A 20825-nucleotide genomic window follows, 5' to 3' on the forward strand; every position below is an offset into this window, starting at 1 on the left:
GCGGGTAAAATATTTTGGCGGCAACTGAGTGCAGATTTGCTCCCGGCATGAATCGCAGACTCTCTGCATAGCCCACGAGTCTTTACACAAAGGGTGCAGCCGTCATGGCAACACGCGCCAACTCTCGTTGCACGTCACCTCCGTGGCGATCAGCGCGCGCGGCTGCCTGAGGTCGTTTGAGGCCGCTCTATCACAGCGCTTTCATCAGCAGCAAGTGCAGCAATGGGGGCGTGCCTGGGTCGCCCGGCCGCGGCCGAGCATGGCGAAGTGCTGGCGGCGACTGGCGCTCAGGAGCGCCGCGGCGCCGGATCTACTGCTGCAGCTTCAGTGATTGGGTCGGCAATAAGGCAGGATGTGTTCGTGGCAGAAGGCGCTACTGGCGGTGCAGCGGCTGCTGAGGGCCGCGGCGCCGGCCTCGCGCTGGCAGCCGAGCCGGCCGCAGCAGCCGCGGATACAGCACCCGCAGGCCGCGGCAGCGGCAGCGGCCGTGCAAGCGGGGACGTCAGCACCCGCGGCCGCACGTCCGGTGAAGGCAGCAGTCCCGACCTGTCGCGCATCCAGTCGGCCGACAGTCCCTTCCACATTCTGCTCCCGCGCCACAGCCCCGAGTATGCGGCCGCCGCAGCTGCTCTTGCTGCGGCCGCACCCACAACAGCGGATTCTTTATCCACAGAGGTGACACTACTTGACCCCAAACGTACGCTGAGGGCGGCTGCGGCTGCGAGGCGCTCCCTGTCGCCAGGCAGGAATCCGCGCCGCTCGGCGGAGCCGCCATTAACAGGCGGGGCCGCGGCGCGGCGGCCGCCGTTACGCGCAGGGTCGTTCAGCAGCCAGGGCAGCCGTGGCGTGCACCGCGGCGGCACAAGCGGCCTGAACAGCGGCGGCGGCAGCGGCACCACAGGCGGCAATAGCACCGGCCGCGTGCTCCGGTACAGCCTGGAGGGCAGCGGCCATGGCGGCGGGCGGCACGGCAGCAACCCGGCATCAGCCGCGCTGCTGTCGCCATCGGGCATGTCGTGCTCCTCCTCTACCTCCAACATCATCGTGTCCATAGGCCCCACCGTGGCAGTCGGCATGCCGATAACTCAGCTGCAGCAGCAGGCGCAGCTGCAGCAGCTGCAGCAGCAGGCGCAGCTGCACCAGCTGCAGCTGCACCATCAGCAACTCCTTTTGGCCCTGCCGGGCCCCAGCAGCACCGGGGCGGGCCCCAGCGCCGGGGCTGTGATGTCGAGCGAAGCGGGCGGCATGATGACTACCGGTGCGGGATCCGGTGCTGGCGTCACGTCTGGCGGCAGCGGCCTCAGCGGCAGCAGCGCCGCCGTTGGGGGAATCGACTCCGGCCAGTCCACTAACACGGCCTCCTCCTCCTCCCGGCACCGCGCCATGTTGCTCTCCGCCGCCCTCCGCCAGCAGCACCAACAGCAGCAGCTTCAACAGCAGCACTTGTACCAGCAGCTACAGCAACCACACCAACAGCGACAGCCTCGTCAGCGGGGCGGAGATGTGCCGGCGACTGCGGCCGCGGCAGCTCCCTCGCTGGGAGGCGCGCGCGGGCCCGGGGCCAGTCCTGAGGGCCCCACGGCGGCCTTTGCCAGCAGGGCGTTTGACGCGTACCTGACGGGCAACGTGCATGGCCCGCTTGGTGATGATGGCGGTGACGGGTCGCGGCACGGCGGCGGAATGCGCGACCACGGGCGGCTTCGGGAGCTGGGGGGCTCTGGGTCACCCGCCTCAGCCACGACCACCAGCAGCAGCAGTGACGACCCTAGCCCGGCGCGTGGGCGGCACCGGTGGCAGGGCAACGCGGCAGGACGGGAGGGCGGGGAGGCAATGGAGAGGGAGCAGCAGGAGGCCCGGATCCAGCACTCGCCGCAGAGTGGCGGGGACGTAAGCAGTGATAATGAGGCTGTAGTTACCTCTTCTCTGGAGTCCACTCCTCTCGCACTGCCACGGCTGACGCCCGCCGGCTCTGAGACAGCTCCTGACGCAACCGCCGCCACGCCTGCACCAGCGGGCGGTGCAGTGGGTCCTGCTGCTGCCGCCTCCACTGCTGCCGCCTCTGCTACTGCGGTCCGCGGCGTGGGTGCTCTGCCGTCCACAACTGCTGCACCCGCGCCTGCCGCTGGAAGTGGCGCCGGCACCGGCACCAACAATGCCATCGGCCCGGGCACCAGCGGCCCCGGTACCGGCGGCACCAGCGGCACTGCAGGGGGAAGCGGCCGCCTGGGTGCCAAGTTCCGGGAGCGCTACGGCACCATGGCGGCCGCGATGGGCCTGCGCACCGCGCCAGACCGCCGCAGCCGTGTCGGCGCGCAGTCCGCACCCGCCGGCCTGCGCGCGCAGCTGCGGCAGGCGGCTGCCGCAGCCCGGGCTGCAGCGGCCGCAGGGGCAGGGGCTGGCGGCCCCGGAGGCGGCGGAGCTGGGGGAGTAGCAGCTGGCGAGGGCGCGGCCCAACAGGCAGCGGCTCCGCCTGTCACTGGCGGCTTGGCTGTGCAGCTGCGCACCTCACCGGACCCAGGTGGGGGCGGCGGTGTTGGCGGCGGAAGCGGCCTGCAGGGCAATATGGCGAGGTTCAGCTGGCGTCGCGGCGGCGGCATCCGTGGTAGTGCTGCAGGCAGCGGGCTGTCACACTCCGCCGCGCTGCCCTCTCCCTTTGTGTCAGTGGAAGCTGGCGGCGGCGGTGGCAGGGCCGGCGCTGACGACTTGCGGCGGTCCGGGGCGGGCGGTGCCGGAGGCGGTGGTGGCGCAGACCAGCAGGAGTATGAGGGCATGGTCATCGGCGACTCCAGCGGCAGTGACGGCGGCGAGCGCGAAAGCGCTCTGGCCTCGCGGTTCTTTGGCGTGTTGGGCGGCGGCGTGGGAGGCGCAGCCGCCATGACTGTCGTGGAGGAGGGACCGGAGGGCGAGGAGATGCTGTGCGAGACAAACGTCATGACGGGCGCCGCGGCAGAGGCTTTGCCTGCGGCAGGGGCAGCGGGTGGCGCAGGCACTGCCCCTGCAGTGGTGGCATCGCAGCAAAGGGCCAACAGCGGCAGCGGGGGCGTGGGCGCCGGCAGGGTGCGCGGCGGTGCGGGCGTGGGACTGAGCGGCCAGCCTTCCGGTGGCGGAGGCGCGGGTGCAGCTGCAGTGCCTAACTTTGGCTCCCACGTTTCCTCCATCGTCTCCACCCTTTCTTGGAGCTCCACCGGGACCAGCGGCGACGATCCAGTCGCCATTGCCGCGGCCGCGGCTGCGGCGGCTGCCGACGCGGCAGCAAACGCAGCGGCGGTGGCGGCGGCGCACGACACTGCAGCGGCAGCGGCGGCTGCCGCCGTTGCTCACCTCTCAGGCGAGATGCCGCCGCCACTGCCTCAGTTGCCGCCGCACACAACAACACCGCAGCCGCGGCTGTCGCAGCTCCCAGTGCAAGCGCCCCAGCCAAGGGCAGTGCCTGCATGTGCATCCACCGTTGCAGCACCAGCGCTGCCTCTCGCTGCAACCTTTGCCAGGTGCTCATCGGGGCGCGACCAGCCAGACACGCCGACCCTCGCGCCCATGTTCATGCCCTGCGCCCGAGGGCCGCCGAGGACCGCGGAAGCGCCGCGCGTGCTGCCGACAACTCCTCCTCCAGCGCAGCCGGCTGCTGCTGTCAGCACACTCACCGCTTCCGCATCGTTGTCGGGCGGCTCGGGATATGGCACGTCGCCGTTTGCACGACCGCCCGGCGCCGTGCCCTCCCACCTGGCGGGCGAGGGCAGCGGCGCTAGCGCAGTCCTCAGCCACGAGGGCGGGACCGCAGGTGCGGAGGGCATGTTTTGGGGAGGGGAGGGGCGGGGGCTTCAAGCATGACGGATGTGTCTGGGGAAGGGCAAGTTCTGTGTATACGCCGGATCTTGGCGCGTGTTGCTCGCCCTGCAATGGTAGGGAGCATGACTCGCCGACACACGGTGCGTCAACAGACTAGCTACATCCACTAGACGCTGCGTATAACGTAACCTTGGCCCCGGACTTTTCACTGCAGGCGCAGTCAACCTCAACAGCATGTGGTCAGGTGCCCTGGTGTCGCACCTCACCTTGACCTCCTCCCTGCCCAGCGGCGCCGCTTCCAGCACCGGCGGATGCGGAGGTGGAGGCAGCGACGGAGGTGCCCACGTCCAACACCGCCGCGCTTCTGGCGGTCCGGTCCCCGTCCCCATCCCAGCCCCAGCCGCTGGCGGTCGCGGTGGTGTGCTACTGTCGCCGAAGCGTGATCGGTCCGCCTCGCCCGCAGCGACGTCCAGCCACCACCCCTTCCAGACCGATATGCGCGCACACGTTAACCTGCTGCAGTGGCAGCAACAGCAGCGGCAGCTGGCACGGCCGCTGCCCTTCGCGCCGCGTGCCTCTACGCTGCAGCAGGCCGGCGCAGCCGCCACGGCGACGCACTTGGCACTGAGCCCGTTTGCGCCGACACCGCCAGTGCTGGCTGCTGCCTCTGGCGTGAACGTGCCTGCAGCGGCGTCGGAGTCGGCTGCGTCGCCAGCGCTGACAGCGGCGGGTTCCGGGGCGGAGGCGGGCGGCGGCGTGCGCCGCTGCAGCGACAGCGAGGCACAAGGTCCCGACCTGGTGCCGCGAGGTGAGGGCTGAGGAAATGGCCGTAGTACGGTAGTGAAGCCATGGGTGGCTGCAGGATGCAAACTGCTCTGCGTGGGCTTGTCAGGTCACAGATGGCATGATACAATTCTCCAGTATCATCGCGATTGACTCGGCGTTGGGCCCGGTCCGCGTGTGCCTGAACCCTTTCCGTACGCACGCGCATCCACAGGCCTGAGCATGTGGTCCGGCACCGCCGTGTCCACCCTCTCGCCCACGCCCTCCAGCCACGACTTGGGCGCCGGCTCCGTCCTCACCAACAGCACCACTGTCAGCAACACGACTGCCGCGTACCCCAGCCTGCAGCCGCAACAGGCCTGGCTGCAGCAACCTGGGTACGAGCTTGGCTTACCGGATGCCACCGCCATCGCCAGCGCCACTGCCGTCCTGTCCACACCGACAAGGCCTGCGATCGCGCCTGCGCCCATTGCTACGCCCAGTCCCACGTCTCGTGCTGCACCGGCGTCCCCAGTCGCGGCGGCCTCTGGGACGCGTGGCACCGCCGCCGCGGGCCAACGTGCTGCCGCCGCCACAACGCACAGCAGCAGCCGCAGCGGCAGAGCGCATCAAGCGCCAGTGGAGATTGATTGGACACTTCGCACTGCGCCTGTCGACACAGCAGCCCTATGGGCGCTGGCGAAGGCGGCCGAGGAGCAGGGGGGCGAGCCGCAGAAGCCTGAGGGTGAGGGTGAACGCGTGGGCGAAGCTGACGACGACCAGCAGCCGCAGCAGCCGCAGCAGGGCCCGCACCGGCCCTCTGTGTCGGGTGCGGTGCGGGAGCTGCAGAAAGCGCTGTCCGCCATCACTGAGTCCACCACCCTGCCCCCAATGACGTCGGCGGCGCGAGCGCCCCTGCACCGCGCAGGCTCAAGCGGCGTCGCCAACACCGGCGCCGCCACGCCCAGCCTGTCGCACCTGCTTGCGGTCACTGGCGGCCGCGCGGTGCAGCGCCGCCGCGGCAACGACCTGCACCCAGGTGACCTGGGCCTTCCGCTACCGTCGGACGAGGCGGCGGCGGCGGCCGGTGCGGCGGCAGCGCTGCCGCGCACCACCTTCACCTTTGGCGAGCCCGGTGTGACGCGCGACCCGCTGCTGAACAGCCGGCGCCGGGCGTCGGTGCTGGTGGTGGTGGCAGCACGCAGCGCATCGCTCGCGCTGGACTCGCGGCTGGGGCGCCGCGCAAACGGCGCAGCCGCCCGGCGCGTCGGCAGCGGCGGTGTGGTGCCCGACGGCGCTAGTGGGCGCGCGGCCGAGTTTGAGGCGGCGGCGGATGAGGCGGCGGCGGCCGCGGGCATGAGGGTCTCAGTGGCGCGGCAGGGCCGCGGCTGCAGCATGCCAGAGCTCCTGCAGCACGATATGGACGGCGACACAGACACCGGGGCGAGCACTGCGGAGGCGCAGCGGGCTGACGACAGCGGCGGAATTGGTGCTGTCGACATACGTGCCGCCGCCGACGACGCACGTGCTCTTACGCGAGCCGCTACGACCGCTGTGTTTATGGCCAGTGGCAACGTCGCGTCGCGCCGCTATCGCCGCCGCTCAAGCTTGCAGGTCGGCGCCTCTGCCGGGTCCGGAGCGTCTGCCAGCACGTCCACTGCTGTCAGCCCGCGTGAGCGCGATGTTGGTGCTGGAGCAAGGAGGGCCGGCGCAGAGGCGAGCGCAGGCGCAGGCGCAGGAGCAGATGCCGAGCAGGCAAGCGGCGGCGCGGTGGCGGTGGTAGCTCCGCTGCCAGCGGGGAACAGCTGTGCACTGCGCCCAGGCACGCCGTCGCGTGCCACCTCGCCGACACCGCACCTGCCCTCATCCCCGGGCACCCAGCCGGGTCCGGGTCCGTCACCACACGATGATGAGGCGAGGGCGCCAGCAGCGCCAGCAGCTGCTGCGGCAGTCGCAGTAGCACCCGGTGGAGGACACGCGCAGCGCAGCCCGGCGCCCACTGACGCACCGCCGCCACCTGAGGTAGAGGCCGCGGCCGGCGGCAGCAGGCGTGACAGCTTCACGGGTGGCGGCGGCTTCAGCGGCACCAGTGAATATGGGCTACATGAGACCGACGACGATGACGACGCGATAGATGAGCGGCTGCATTTCAGCAGCGGCGATATGGCAATGCAGTCGCCCTTCGCCGCCGCCGCCGCCGCTGCCCTAGCCTCTACGGACTCGTCGTACAGCCGGCGGCTGCAGGGCCGACCGCGGCATAGCCACGTAAGCGGCCGCATAAGCGGCTTGGGCGCGGGAGGCAACATGTGGACGCCATCGCGCTCGCCCAGCCCCTCCATGCTCAGCCACTCGCCGTCGCCGCCGCCGCCGCAAGAGCAGCTGCTGCCGCAAGGCGAGGCCGCGGCGGCAGCGGCGCGCCAGTCCGCACAGCACCATCCGGCATCGCTGATGCTGCAGCAGTCGAAGACCGAGCAGCCGCGTATGGCTAGTCGGCTGACAGGAGAAGACTCACTGGTGGGCGCCGTTTGCGGGGGCCGACGAGGCGGCGGCAGTACAATCCTGGGTGGTGCAGCTCCGCCGCCATTCCTCTTCACGCTCACGTCAAGTGTGCCCGGCTCAGAGGTAAGCCTTTTTGCAGAGCTCGGCTGTTGCAATCATGCCTTGTTTGCAGGTCGGAGCATTGTGGCGCTGCGAACGCTGATCTTGGCAACTGAAACTTGCATTGTGCACCTGTGCCACACACACCGCACACAGGTGGACAACCTGCTAGCCCTTGTGGGCAACGTCTTCCAGGTGGGGGCCGCTGAGTGCCTGTCTTGCGTCACCGAATTGGCTTTTGACGCCATTTTCCTCGACAAACACGTAACGGCATACCTTCAAACAAACGCGTATCGGCATACCTGCAAAGCGCTGAACGGTTGCGTGACTGAACTGGCTGGCCGAACGCCTGTGTCCTTGTTTTCTCCGTCATGCCCAGGTGCCGGTGGTGATGGTGGCAGCGCACCTGCCCGGAACCATCTTCGTCCGCATCGACCAAGCCGCCGTCGCCGGCGCCGCAGCGGCCGCCGCTGCAGCTGCAACCACGGCGTGTGCAGCTAGCGCCACTGCTGCAGGCGCCATCAGCAGCGAGCCCATAGTGCCCGCCACCGCGGCGGCACGCAGGGCCGCAGCCGTTGCGGAGGCGGGCGCAGCCGCTGCAGCGGCCCTGGTTGCAGACCTGGAGTGGCAGATGCGACTGGGCGCGTGGGCGGTGGGCAGCTGCTGCCTTGCAGGCGGCGGCGGAGCTGGCGGTGGTGGTGGTGGTGGTGCGGCGGGAGGCACGAACATGGCGGCCACTGCCACCGCTGCCGCCGGCGGCTCCAGCCCGGGCGATGAGGAGGGCGGGCTGGGGCTGCCTGACGAGGATGAGGGTGTGGTGGTGGTGGAGGACACCGTGCAGGACACACGGTGGGTGTGCGCGCGGCTTGGCGTCACACCGGGTCGGCACTTTTTGCTTTACCACATTGCGACAGTACGGTGTGTTGGGATTGGGAAATTCTCGTCCATGCTCCGTGTGCATGCCTCCTAGCCCTCCTTGCGTTTGAATGTACTACTTGTGGCACGCTCCGATGCCGCATGCATGGTTATGCATCGGGTCTTCGTAGGCTGGCACGCGAGGCGTTTGTGCGCATCCGGCCGCCCGTCCGGTTCGTGGTGGCCGCGGCCCTGGAGGACGACCGCCCCGCCGCAGCCGCAGCAGCTGTCTTCGCGGCGCCCGTTACTGGCATGGCCGGCGGCGTTGACAGTGACGGCGACGGCGATAGCCGCGCTGGCGCAGGTGCTTGTGACGTGGCGCTGCCTGGCGGGGGCTCCTTCTGGTGCGATGCGGACGAGGGCGATGGCGGCGGACGATTGCTGGGCACATTGTGCATGGCAGATTTCAAGGTGCGGAATTGATGGATAACGATTGCCTGGCATCTTGCCAAGAGCGAGGCAGCTAAATTCTGCGACGGATGCGACGCTAGGTGGTGCTTGGGATGTGCGTGGATAGATAGCGTGCACAGAAGCCAGGCGGATTGCCCTAGTGCGCTCACCGGCTCAAGTGCAGGTCGGGCCTCACTTGCACCACCTGTCATTGCACTGCATGTCCATGATCCATCACCACCCGCCCTGCCCGATCTCCATGGCCCCCCGCCCATCCTCCCCCCACAGCCCCGGTCCGCTGCCACGCTGGCTCCCGCCCTGCTGGCCAATATCCGGCAGCTGCTGCTGCGGCAGCTGAGCCGGGACGTGCGCCTGTACGACGAGCGCCAGAGGTCCCGGGTGAGTCAGCACTCAGCAGGGTCACTGGGCAAGCGGTGTGTGTGCGTGGTGTGGGGACCATGCCGTGTGTGAAGAAGAGAATCCGGTGTCCACGCAGCGTACGGTATCTGCGCTCCGGTCAAGCGCCGACGGACCTAGCCACAGCCTTGCTGTGACCACTGTCCCCGCCCCTCCCGCCCCTCCCTCCCCAGGCCGTTCTGTCGGAGCTGCTTCTGAGTCTGCAGCGGCTGCTGGACCGCCACAACCGCTGCCTGCTGCTGGTGGAGCTGGGGGCGGGGCCGGGCGGCAGGTGGCCGGTGCTGTACGCCAACCACGCCTGGACGTCGCTCACAGGTGAGTGGATGGGTGGATGGGCAAGTTACATGATGTGCAGTGCTGGCTACGTAACGCTGTGCGAGTTCTGCAGGCTACAGGACCGGCCTGCCAAAGTGCGCGTGTTCACTTGCCACAGCCCATGGGTGTAATCCTATTTTGGCAATTCGGCCTCTGTACTGCCAACGCACGCAGGCATGCCACGCGAAGAGGTCGTGGGGCGGGACATCAAAGAGCTCATCACCACAGCCGCCGCCAGCTGGAGCACAACCACCTCGGCACCCACCGCTGAGACCGCGGCAGCAGCGCCCGGCCAGGCGCGGCGGACGGTCAGCACCGCCGATGGCGGCGCCGGCGGTACAGTTGGCCGCACTTCACCTGTGTCAGCGCTGCCGCCTCGCCACCATTCCCCCTGCACCCCGCGCCGCGGCAGCAGCACAGCCGCCATTCTGTCCAACGCCGGCGCCGACCAGCCCATTGACTGGGTCCGCTTCTCGGGCGCGTTCCAGGGCCTGCGGGACTTTGTGGTGGAGAACGCCCGCCTGCCCACTGCCGCGTCTGCAGCAGGGCTGGGGCCGAGCGGGGACGCGGCAGCAGGCGCAATGGGTGCCGCGCAGCAGAGCGGGCTGCTGGCGACTCTGCGCTTCAGGTGTGCCCCTTGTGGCAGGAGCGAGGGGTTCAGTCACCTATCTATCCTTTATTTCTGCCTTACGGCATGCAAGAAGCGTACCCGCAGAGCTCTGCAGGCCACCCTTTCCTTACCTACTGAGACCCGCCACAAAGCGCATTCTCCGGACCCTCTCCGCTGCTGCAGGTTTGTGGCTCGCGAGGTGGCTCAGGACAGCGGCCTGCTGCCCGCCTGCTGGCGGCCCCTGCTGGGAGCCATACAGGAGCGCGGCTCAGGCCGGGCACTGCTGCTCATCTGCCCTAGCCCGCCGCCGGGCGCGCCGTCGCCGCGGCACACGCGCCTTGTCACGGGCACGCTCGCGGCGGTGGAGGGCGGCGCAGTGGGAGGACCGGTGGCAGGTGCTCCCGCCGGCGGCGCGGCGGTGGTGGGCGGTGGCGGAACGTACCGGGCAACCCGGCCGGGCGGCAGGCAGGTACTGCTGACGCCGGTGCTGCCACCGCCGCCGCCTGCTGCATCTACGGCGGCAACGGCAGGTGGTGGTGGTGGTGGTGGTGGCGCTGCAGGCGGCTTGCCGCCTTCTCGGACTGCATCCGGCGGTATTCCCCCCGCTGCTGCTGGGGGCGCCGGCGCAGTTGGCGGCAGGACCAGCCCTGTGCTGGGCGGCGGCGGCGGCGGAGCTGTAGCCGGAGCTGCAGCTGCAGGAGGCAGCGGGGGCCTAGGCAGTAGTGGGGGCCCTGTGCGGGGTCTGGAGCTGCGCCACGTGCTGGGGCGAGGTGGCTTCGGCGCGGTGCACTACGGGCTGTGGGAGGGGCTGCCCGTGGCGGTCAAGACCCTGGACATCAGGTGCGCACGTGCGGTGTGTGGCGGTGCGTGATGCGTGTTGGTGCGTGAGCGCTCCTTGCTCTGTATTGTTGATGTCCGGCATCTAGGCAACAGCCAGGAGCTCTGGGCCTAGACCCACTTATGAGGCAAGCGTAGCCCGGTGCCACTCTGCCTTCATCCTGCAGTGCAGGCCGCTCCAGGTGTGCCACGTCGGCCCCTCCCTGCCCCCTTCCCTGCTTACCTGCCTGCCTCCCTGCCTGCAGCCACTCCAAGTTCAGTGTGGCGGGGGCCAGTCTGGAGGCCGTCATGGGCGCGGCACTGGACCACCCCAACATCGTCAAGACACTGCTGCTGGTGGAGCGAGAGCGAGAGCCCGCCAGGCCCAGGACCGTGCAGATGGCGCCAGTGGCGGCGGCGGCGGTGGTCCCAGCAGTGCGGCCAGTGGCGGCGGGCCCAGCAGTGGCGGCTTCACCGCCGCAGGCCCAAGCCGCAGAGGGCACCACGGCAGCGCTGCGGCCGGCAGTCTGGGCCGCTTCAGCGGAGAAGGAAGCATCAGCGAGGCGTGCGCGTGCGCCTTCACCGCCGCGGCTGGACTTGAGCTCTGCAACGCCCACCAGTGGTGGTGGCGGCGGCGGCAGTCATCAGGCGTCCGCTGTCCGCACCCCGCCGACCTTGGGCTCCGGCGCGGCATTCGGCTCAACCGCCTTTATGTCTCAGGGGCTCATGTCGACCCTGCAGTCGATGGGCACAGCAGCGGCGACCGAAGCGGTGCCGCTTCAATCAGCCGGCGGCGGCGGTGGCGGCGCCGGTGGCGCACCGCCATCGCACGCGCCGGCGCTGCAGGCCGAGCCGCGGCCGCGGCCGCCGCTCGCGCCCTCCTCCAGCATCGGCCCTGCGCCGCAGCAGCCGCACACAGTCATTCCGCTGTACGACAGGTTTGCGGGCTTCAGGACACTGCTGCGGGACCGCGACGGCAGCATCGGCGCCGCAGGCGGCGTCTCCGGCCCGGCGGCGGATGGAAGCTTTGGCGCTAACTTTTTCATGCTGGGTGGCGTCGGCCCAGACGCCTCCGTTGGTGCCGTCGGCGACGTTACGGCGGGTGGTCTGGGCGCCAGCGTTGGGGCCGGCGACAGCGCCGTCGCTGGCCCTGGCGGCGGCGACGCCAGCGCCGGCGGCGGACCTTGGCGGCTTGCGGGCACACCTGCCTCGGGCACGGACGGCGGCATCAACGGCGGCCGCCCGCTGCTTCTTAACGGCGGCGGCGGCAGTGGAGCTGGCGGTGGTAACACGGGCAGTGGTGGGTTCTTGCAGCATGGCACGGGCAGCCAGCTTCGCACGAACGGCAGCGCTGCCACCCGTTACACCGACGTGACGGTGTTCAGCGGCGCGCACACCGGTGGCGGCGTGAGCACGGGCGCGCACACGGTGCACACCACCGACGGCGGCGTGGGCCGGTCCCTGCCGCCAGTGGCGGAGGGGCAGTCGCTGCACATGCAGTCGTCGTCAGTGGGCAGCGGCGCGCTGGGCAGCGCCGCCGTCCGCAGCGGCCCCACGCGCACCGGCAGCAGCGCCACGCGGACCGCCAGCGGCCCTGGCGGCAGCGCCGCAGCGGGGCCGGCCCGAGGCTCCGGCGGCTTCTTCAGCTGCCCGGCTGCAAATTGGATGCCCTCCGGCGGCTCTGCACGCCGCCAGCCCGGTGGCGGCGACGGCAGCGGCCGCACGCGGAGCGCGCTGACGCCGGCACAGCCCTCCCCCGGGGGCTCCAACTCTGTGTCGCACCTGTTCACAGGCCTGCTCAACTGGCGGGGCCGCGCGCCGTCGCATGCAGCGCTAACGGCTGCGGCGGCGGCGGCGGCGATGACCGAGGAGCATGACGTGGAGCTTGCAGACCAGGCGACGCCCATGACGGCCCCGCCAGCGTTTCCGGTCGTGGACGTAGCCACGGTGTTCACGACCACCGCGGCGCCGTCGGCGCCACTCTCGCGGGGCCCCAGCGGCGCAGGCACTGGCGCGGCGGGCGCGCTGACCGGCGGGCCGGCGGGCGCTGCCGCCACCGCCTGCCCGCGCATCCTGGAGGGCAGCAGCAACCTGACGCTGAGCGCGAGTGGCGGCGGCAGCAGCCTGGGCGGCAGCCGCGGCTGGACCAGCATGACGTCGGCACAGATCGCCGCCGCCAGCAAGCTGACGTCAGCGTCCGCGTACCGCCGCGGCGCGGGCAGCGGCGTACACACAGGCGGCGGCGGCCAAGGCGGCCGCGACGCCGGAGGCGGTGCAGGTGACGATCAACACAGCGGCGTCCGGCAAGCGCAAGCGGCGTTCCCGTTGGCGGCGGCGCAAGTTGATGCCGCCACGGGGGCGGCGGAGGGCGCAGCGGGAGCGAGCCCAGCGTCACCTTCAGGACTGGATCCCCGGCTGGGCCACCCACCGCACCTCCAGTTGCTCCAGCAGTTGAACAAGCAGCGTGTCCAAAACGGCGAAGGCTGCAGCGGTCCCGGCGGCGCCGCCGGCTGGCTGCGCCGCCTGCCCTCGCGGCGGCCCTCCGCCAATGTTGGACCCGGGTTCGGCGGCGGCGTGGGTCCGACGACGCGTGGCGAAGGCGGTGACAGCAGCGGCTGGGTAGGCGCCGGAGTCGGCGGCGGCGACGGCTCGGTTGGCGGCCACGACGGCGGCGACAACCCTGTGAGTCAGGCGCTGCGCACGCTGGCAGCGCGGCGGCGCGGCAGTGGCAGCTCACGTGACCTGGCGTCTGCGCTGGCACCGGTGCCAGCCCCGGCGCCGGCACCAGCGGGAGCTCAGGCTCCGTCGTCGGCACCGCAGGTTCTTGCTGCCGCCGGTGCTCCGGGCGTCCACACGAGCAGGACTGGAGCTGGATTTGCCGATACGCAGGTATCGCAAGCTAGGGGTGCGCCGTCTTGGCCTGCTGGCTCTACTGCAATGCTCGGTCTTCCAGCAGCAACAGCACCTGCCACAGCCTCCCTAACGGCTCCTGCGGCTGCAGCAAGCGCAGCAGACGCAGCAGACGCAGCGGCTGCAGCAACACAGGTGGCAGAGGCTCAGGCAGCGGCGGCGGAGGCGGCGGCCCAGGGCTCCACCCGCAGCTCTGCCAACTTCTCAAACTACGACAGCGACAGCGACCTCATGGCTCCCGCGCTGGACAGTCCGCGCACGGCCGCGCGCAAGGAGCGACAGGCCAAACGCGCGGCAGCGGCGGCCGATGCAGCGAAGGCTGTTGCCGCTGCCGCGGCGGCACGGGATGCCTCCATGGGAACACACCACCTCCCGCTCGCGAACATTCTGTCTAGTGGTGGCGTTGGCGGTGGTGGTGGTGGTGGTGGCGGCGGATTTGCGGGCGGCAGTGCCGGCGGCACGTCATCCGCTGCGGTCACGGGCACGACTGGCGGTGGCGGCGCCGAGAGGAGCATGTGGCCTTCAGGCGGCGGCGGTGTGATGGGTGGCATGCTGCCGCCTTCGGGCCCAGCACTGTTCGGGATGCCGCTGCCGGGCGGTGGCATGGCGGGCGGCAATTCGCCGGACGAGATCTGGATTGTAATGGAGTGAGTCAGGGGTGGGAGCAATGCTGCGTACTGCACGCCGGCTGCTGCCTCAACAGGCGCTCGTGGTGCCTCCCATCAATACACATGCACCCGCCCGCAGCCATGCATTCACGTCATCGCACCCAACCGCCATGATTGCTTTGCTCGCGACCTTACTCGCTCGACCGCCGCCGCCTGGCTCCCACAGATACTGCGACCTAGGCACGCTGCAGACGGCGCTGGAGAAGGGCCTCTTCGCACAGCCGCCCGACCCCGCCAGCCCCATCCACCCCAGCGGCGGCCCCGCAGCGGCGGCCGCTGCCGCCACCGCGGCGGCCGTCGGCGGCCGACGCAGCTCTTTCGCCATCTTCTCCGCGCCCGTCTCCGGCACCGGCCTTGCCGGCGGCCCCGACGACGGCGCTGATGGTGCCGGGGGCGGCGTGGTCGGAGGCGGCGGCCCTCTGGGGGGCCCTCTGGGGGCCCCTCTGGGCGGCGGCCTGGGTGGCGGTCTGGACACGCGCATGCTGAGTGTGCAGATGCGGCCGCGGGATGTGGATCTGCGAGCGCTGGTGGCCACTGCGCTAGAGGTGGCAAGCGCGCTGAGGTACCTGCACGCGCTGGTGAGAGGCGTGCGCATGTATGGGACCGCTGGGTGCATGCTGGTGGCGGCTATGCGGGCCTGTGCGTGGAGGGTCTCGGAGCAAAGGGGTGGCGTCATTAGACGAGACAGACCGTGTTTGTGGTGCCGGGATGCGCTGTGCCCCTTGCCCCTAACTCTTCCGCCCTGCTAACCACGCTCGAATCTCTTTTTGCTGCTCTGCTGACTTGACATGCCTGGACCCCTCCTGCTCCTCTACATCCACCTTTATTTCCCCGCGCAGGGCATCATGCACGGCGACGTGACCGGCCACAACGTGATGCTGGTGTCTCAGGACCGGGCCAGCCTGCCCTACAACCTGTCGTACCGCTCCCGCTGCAGCTCCGCCATACTCACCGGCTCGCCGCGCAGCGGCACAGGCGGCCTCGGCACCGGAGCCTTCGCCGGCGGCTGGACCGCGGCTGCTGGCGGGACCGGCAGCACTGCTGCTGGCACCGGCGGCGGCGGTGTCGCCGGCGCGCTGCTGTCGGGCAGCCTGCGCGCTCCAGCCAGCGAGGGTGGCGCGGATGGAGGCGGCGGCACAGGCGCCATTACTCCTGCTGCTGCAGCAGCTGCAGTGCCGGGTACGCGGCACATCTGCCACGCACTCGGGCTCAGTGGTGGCGGAGGCAACGCCAGCGCGCTGCACAGCGGCCACAGCGGTCACAGCGGTATCGGCACCGCCGCCGGCGCTGGCTGTGGCGGTGGCGCCGTGCGTCCTTCGTCGGCCTACGCCATGCCAGCCCCAGCGCGGATGGACAGTAACGCCAGCAGTGGCCTGCCCAGCGGCGGGGTAATGCAGGGCGGTGCAGATGCAGTTGGTGGAGGCACGGCAGGCAGCGGTACGCACCTGGCTGCGGCGGCTGCGGCGGCGATGCCTAGCCCGCAGGCCAGTGTGGCGGCGTCGTCCAACACCTCTTGGCTGCCGCCGGTTGCGCCTGTATCGGTGTGCCGCAACTGCGGCCGCAGCTTCGTTGCAAAGGTAGGTGTGCTCACCACAGATAGCAGGAGCTGGGGGCTTGTCGCGAGTTAATCGGCAGCTGCATTCCTAAGCATTCGGGCGCTGTGCCTGTTCCCCCCTCTGTGCCCTCGTAAACACTGCTGTTGCCTGTGTGTGCGTCGCGGCCCACCGCCACCACCCGCGGGCCCACACCCGCTGACCAACGCAGCTGGCGGACTTTGGGCTCAGCCGCATGCTGACCGCGCAGAGCCGCATCCGCACCCGCAGCTTCGGCATGGTGAGTGCGGTGTACCGAGTGGACCGGGCCGCGTTGGGGCTTAGCTTCACTGCAGCTGCTGTACTTCTTGTGTACGGAACCGGTCTACAGGTTGCGCTCCGACCATTGCCGCAGCTGGCGCTCCTGCATGCTGGCGCTGACACATGCTTGTGCGCTTGTGTGCTTGTGCAGATCACGTTCATGCCGCCTGAGGTCCTGGTATCGGGCATGGTCAGCCAGGTGATTATGAGCTTTTGTGTAGCGTGAGGGCATGGCTCGCCCGCGTGAGCAAGCGAGCGAGCGTTTGCTTTTGAAGTAGGGATGCACGTTCTCAGGTGCGCATTGGTAAAGGTCCCAACTACAGTGCTCACATGAACACGCGACTTACACGACGCCGCACCCCACGGCGGAAACCGTATCGCAACGCCGCAGGCCACGGACGTGTATTCCTTCGGAGTGAGTGCTGACCGGCCATACGTATCCCGCTGTGATGACTCGGCGTGCATCCTGCTGGCAGTCGCAGCATGCGCAGCGTTACCCATACGCTCCCCTCCCGTCCTCTCCATGCCCCCCACGGCCAAGCTACTGACAACGCGGCGCGCCCGCCGCCCGCCTGCAGGTGCTGCTGTGGCAGATGTACACGGGCCAGCGGCCCTGGAGCGGCATGAACACGGGTCAGATCGTGTACCACGTGGGCATGAAGGCCGCGCAGCTGCCCTTCCCGCCCGCCAGCCCGCCGCAGCTGGTGGCGCTCAGCCGAGCCTGCACACATCCCGACCCGCGCCAGCGCTGCAGCTTCACGCGCGTGAATGTGAGGATGTCCCTTATCACTATGGCGACAGCGACGCGGCCTTCACACGGGAATTACACATGGGAATTTGCGTGGCAATGCCACGCCGACCTTTATTGCTTTTGAGTTCAGGGCTTGAATCTGTTCACCTGCAGGGCTCCGCTGCAGCTGACCTTGTGCTTCCTGTGTGTTTCAAACACATGTGCAGGAAGAGCTGGTGGCGTGGGCGCAGCAGCTGGGGCTGGAGCTAACGGAGGCGGCGCTCCCTGCAGCGCCGGCAGTAGCAGCAGCAGCACCCGCATCTGCGTCAGCCGTTGGCAGTGGTGCGGCGGGAGCGGGTCGCGCGCCGCAGCGCCAGTAGAGCAGGCTGACAGGCGGTGGGGTTGGTTGAAGTGGGTTAGCTGAGTGTGGCCCTAGAAGGAAAGGAGTACTATAGTAGGGCAATGTCTGCATGAGTACCTGCGAAGGAATTGCTGAAGCTGAACCTGAATGTGGGGATGGTTTTATAAATGCAGCTCCAGCATAAAAGCAACATGCTGTAGCTTGGGTCAGTGCGCTGGCTGGGGAGCACTGTGACGGTGTGGGGCGTACGCCACGTTAGCTTTCTTCACAATCGGATGTGCGTTTCAATGATGTCTTCACGATGATGTGACAACGGGGGCGTGCAATAAGTTGGGCCGGGTGGGCAGCCCAGGTGCGACTATAAAGCGGTAAGCGGGCGTGGAACGCATTGATTGGGCAGTTGTGAAGCCCTCCTGTTAGCCTTGGTTGTGGCAGATGCGGGTAGATTATCAGGGGTGTGCATTGTCGTAATTGGATTTAATTGTGTCGTAAAGTGTTCAGTCTGGTCCAGGGCCCTGTGGTTGCGCCGCAGCATGCTAGCAGGTGACGTGGTCAGCCTTTAACACGAGACTTGTGCACCGTGCTTGGTCCCTTGAATCCCACGACCTGCAGACCTTGCGCGTGGAAAAGGGAAGAAGAAAGAAAGCAAGTCCCACACAGGCTTAAGTTACGCGCGAGTGCGAGGCGTACGCTTTTTTTGCGCCTCCTGTCGCGCAGGGGCTGCAAGAAACACACCCCAATGCAGGCCGTCGGGCGAGATTGGGCATTTCCGGGGGTGCATTCTCGCCGCGTGGGGCTGCAGATGGTCCCCGAGTCTCGCTCAGTACCCCTTCCCGGGGGTGGGGGGTTTGGGGGGACGGAGCTCCCCCAAACGCTAACAACTAGACATTTTTGTGCCCCGTCTCGCCGGCGGCGGCGGCCTACCCTGGAAGATGCAAGCCGTGCTGTCGCGGTGACACGGCGTGCAGTGGTGAGGTGTACACAAGTTGCGCGCCGGTAAACGTACGACAGGTCCTCCACCTCCACAACTGCGTCCAAAAGATGGTACATTCGGGGACGGAGGCCAGAATTGATTGAACCCAGGTTACGAGAGGGGGGTACCAGGGTTGTAGACCACTTCGTGGCGCGGTTCGCAACCTACGAAATGCACACGCGAGCTGCTGCTGTGAGTATGCAGGGAGTGTTGCACCGAATACTTATGCTTTTGGACACAGTCAAAAAGCCGGTTTGAGGACGCCAATGGGGAGCGAGTACGACTGCCCTGAGCGTGGGTGTTGCGTGAGAGCTAGTTGTCTGGGCTTCATATTAAGATCTTTACTTAGGCAACGTGTGCGTTGTACCAGGCCTAGCAGTCCTCAATGGGACAAACTTTGTTTGGCCCGAGAGCAGAGGCGCGTGTGCCTGAGGCTTCTGAAGTAGAGATTTACTTGGCCACACTTGGGCGTAGTGAGGCCTAGCGGTTCCCAGGGGGACAAGCCTCGTCTGGCCCCAGGGCAGAGGCGCTCGGCGGCGCTCTTCGTTCTAAATCCAGCAATGTGATCGGCCTGGACCGCGGTTTTGAAACGGAGCGAGTGGATGGCGAGCTAGCGATAACGGTAATATCACGCAGCTTCGAGCTGGACCTCACCAGTTCCATGGCGATTACAGGCATGACGACACCCGAACCCGCACCAAGCCAACGACGCGGACTGTCGGTTTGTCTAGTGACGTTTTAAGTGGTGCCTGTGTACAGATTGTTAGACGGGGATTGGCTGTGGACCATGTCCTGCACTTGCCCGCGCTGCCCACTAGCTTCCTTCCTCAGGGTCACAGAGGCGGTGACACACGTTACGGTCCCCTGCCAGCCCGGGGTATCGGGGCGTTTGGGCACTCACGTAACGAGCCTCCCTCCTCGGGGCCTGCCTGGCGGGGGGCAGAGGCGTGGGCTGCCACGTGACGGCATAGGTGGGCGCCTTGGGGGGAGGGTGATGAATGCAGTAGCTACCATGCGCACGCGCAGTCGCGGTGGCTTGGTCCTAGGAGGGATACCGGGGCCTCCCCTTCTCGGGGCGGAGAGACGTTGGGCCTCGTTACGGTCCCCCCTCCTCGGGGTTAAGGGGGCGCTGATGCACGTTACGGTCCGCTGATGCACGTTACGGTCCCCTGTCCCGGGGTTATGGGACGTGTTGCACCTACGTGAGTGGCTCCCTTCCTCGGGGTGGCAGAGGCGCTGATGCACGTTACGGTCACCGCTAACTGTGCCGCTCCAAGCACTCTCGACGCAGGGACAGGATATACGTCCGAGGACCAGCGGCGGAAGGGCGTCGCCGCCGACCATGACGTGCTTGGGGGGTTGGGCTTCGCCCGGGCAGGGCGGTGCCCGGGCTTGGTGATGGACGGCATCGACGCCATTGTGGGCGGGGGAAGGGGCAGTGCGCAGCAAATGGGGTCAGTGGGAGGCGCTGCCGGACTCGCTATGGGAGAGGCATTGTGTGCAGCAGGCGCCATGCATGGGTCTGATACGTGCCGTACGCATGCAGTAGTAGGGGCCACCGCGGGTGGCCGGACATGTTGTGGGGGGTGTGGCCTCTGCATGCGCCGGTTGCGGGCTGCAGAACGCGCCGCCCGACAGGCTCGGGCGGCGGCGGCACTTCCCCCAATCATTGTTGGCACCCTCCCGGTGCGGCAGAATGGTAGGTGTGGCTCATTTCTTTTGGCTGGAGTTCGTGCGGGGAAGGAGACCGGTGACCAGGGTGTAACACGGCGGCGCGGGGTTGAGCAGGTATAGATGTGTGGGGTGCACTTGCAACGGACAAGCACAGAGGACGATGCAGATGACCGCCGGGATCGGGCAGTGAAGTCCCGCGGGGTTGCAAGCAACATGGCAGGCGTGCGAGCGGTCCATTGCGGCATTAAATTATGCTTTTGGACACAGTCAAAAAGCCGGTTTGAGGACGCCAATGGGGAGCGAGTACGACTGCCCTGAGCGTGGGTGTTGCGTGAGAGCTAGTTGTCTGGGCTTCATATTAAGATCTTTACTTAGGCAACGTGTGCGTTGTACCAGGCCTAGCAGTCCTCAATGGGACAAACTTTGTTTGGCCCGAGAGCAGAGGCGCGTGTGCCTGAGGCTTCTGAAGTAGAGATTTACTTGGCCACACTTGGGCGTAGTGAGGCCTAGCGGTTCCCAGGGGGACAAGCCTCGTCTGGCCCCAGGGCAGAGGCGCTCGGCGGCGCTCTTCGTTTTCCCGCCCACCCTCCCTGCGAAGAGCGCGTATCGGAGTGAAGAGGATTCCCACCGGGGGGTGTGGCCTCTGCATGCGCCGGTTGCGGGCTGCAGAACGCGCCGCCCGACAGGCTCGGGCGGCGGCGGCACTTCCCCCAATCATTGTTGGCACCCTCCCGGTGCGGCAGAATGGTAGGTGTGGCTCATTTCTTTTGGCTGGAGTTCGTGCGGGGAAGGAGACCGGTGACCAGGGTGTAACACGGCGGCGCGGGGTTGAGCAGGTATAGATGTGTGGGGTGCACTTGCAACGGACAAGCACAGAGGACGATGCAGATGACCGCCGGGATCGGGCAGTGAAGTCCCGCGGGGTTGCAAGCAACATGGCAGGCGTGCGAGCGGTCCATTGCGGCATTAAATTACAAATTCCAGACAACTCATGGCGCCGCTGACCCATGCGGTGCAGATTCCGGATTCCGGAAGCACACCTGATCA

At 68.2% G+C, this 20825-nt stretch overlaps 1 protein-coding gene across 1 annotated transcript; it reads left to right on the forward strand.

The window, feature by feature from the left end:
* Positions 1-51: 51 nt before the first annotated feature.
* CHLRE_17g742400v5 (uncharacterized protein) lies at positions 52-20763 on the forward strand. Its single transcript, XM_043072673.1, has 21 exons — positions 52-3778; positions 4001-4594; positions 4784-6303; positions 6430-7170; positions 7303-7341; positions 7526-7995; positions 8193-8472; positions 8740-8850; positions 9042-9183; positions 9358-9811; positions 9977-10633; positions 10876-14166; positions 14354-14765; positions 15027-15764; positions 15952-16020; positions 16192-16239; positions 16432-16455; positions 16619-16810; positions 16998-17804; positions 18100-18709; positions 19800-20763. Exons 1-19 carry the CDS (start codon positions 223-225, stop codon positions 17148-17150), a joined length of 13491 nt encoding a protein of 4496 aa, XP_042915132.1. The 5' UTR covers positions 52-222; the 3' UTR covers positions 17151-17804; positions 18100-18709; positions 19800-20763.
* Positions 20764-20825: the final 62 nt, after the last annotated feature.

This window comes from Chlamydomonas reinhardtii, chromosome 17, assembly GCF_000002595.2.
Source record: "Chlamydomonas reinhardtii strain CC-503 cw92 mt+ chromosome 17, whole genome shotgun sequence".
In the NCBI taxonomy this organism is placed as follows: domain Eukaryota; kingdom Viridiplantae; phylum Chlorophyta; class Chlorophyceae; order Chlamydomonadales; family Chlamydomonadaceae; genus Chlamydomonas; species Chlamydomonas reinhardtii.

Coding starts and splice junctions, on each gene's coding strand:
- CHLRE_17g742400v5 (XM_043072673.1), top strand. CDS start 223: ATGGGGGCGTGCCTGGGTCGCCCGGCCGCGGCCGAGCATGGCGAAGTG. Junction 10,634..10,875: donor GTCAAGACCCTGGACATCAG/GTGCGCACGTGC, acceptor CCCTGCCTGCAG/CCACTCCAAGTTCAGTGTGG. Junction 16,811..16,997: donor GCAGCTTCACGCGCGTGAAT/GTGAGGATGTCC, acceptor ACACATGTGCAG/GAAGAGCTGGTGGCGTGGGC.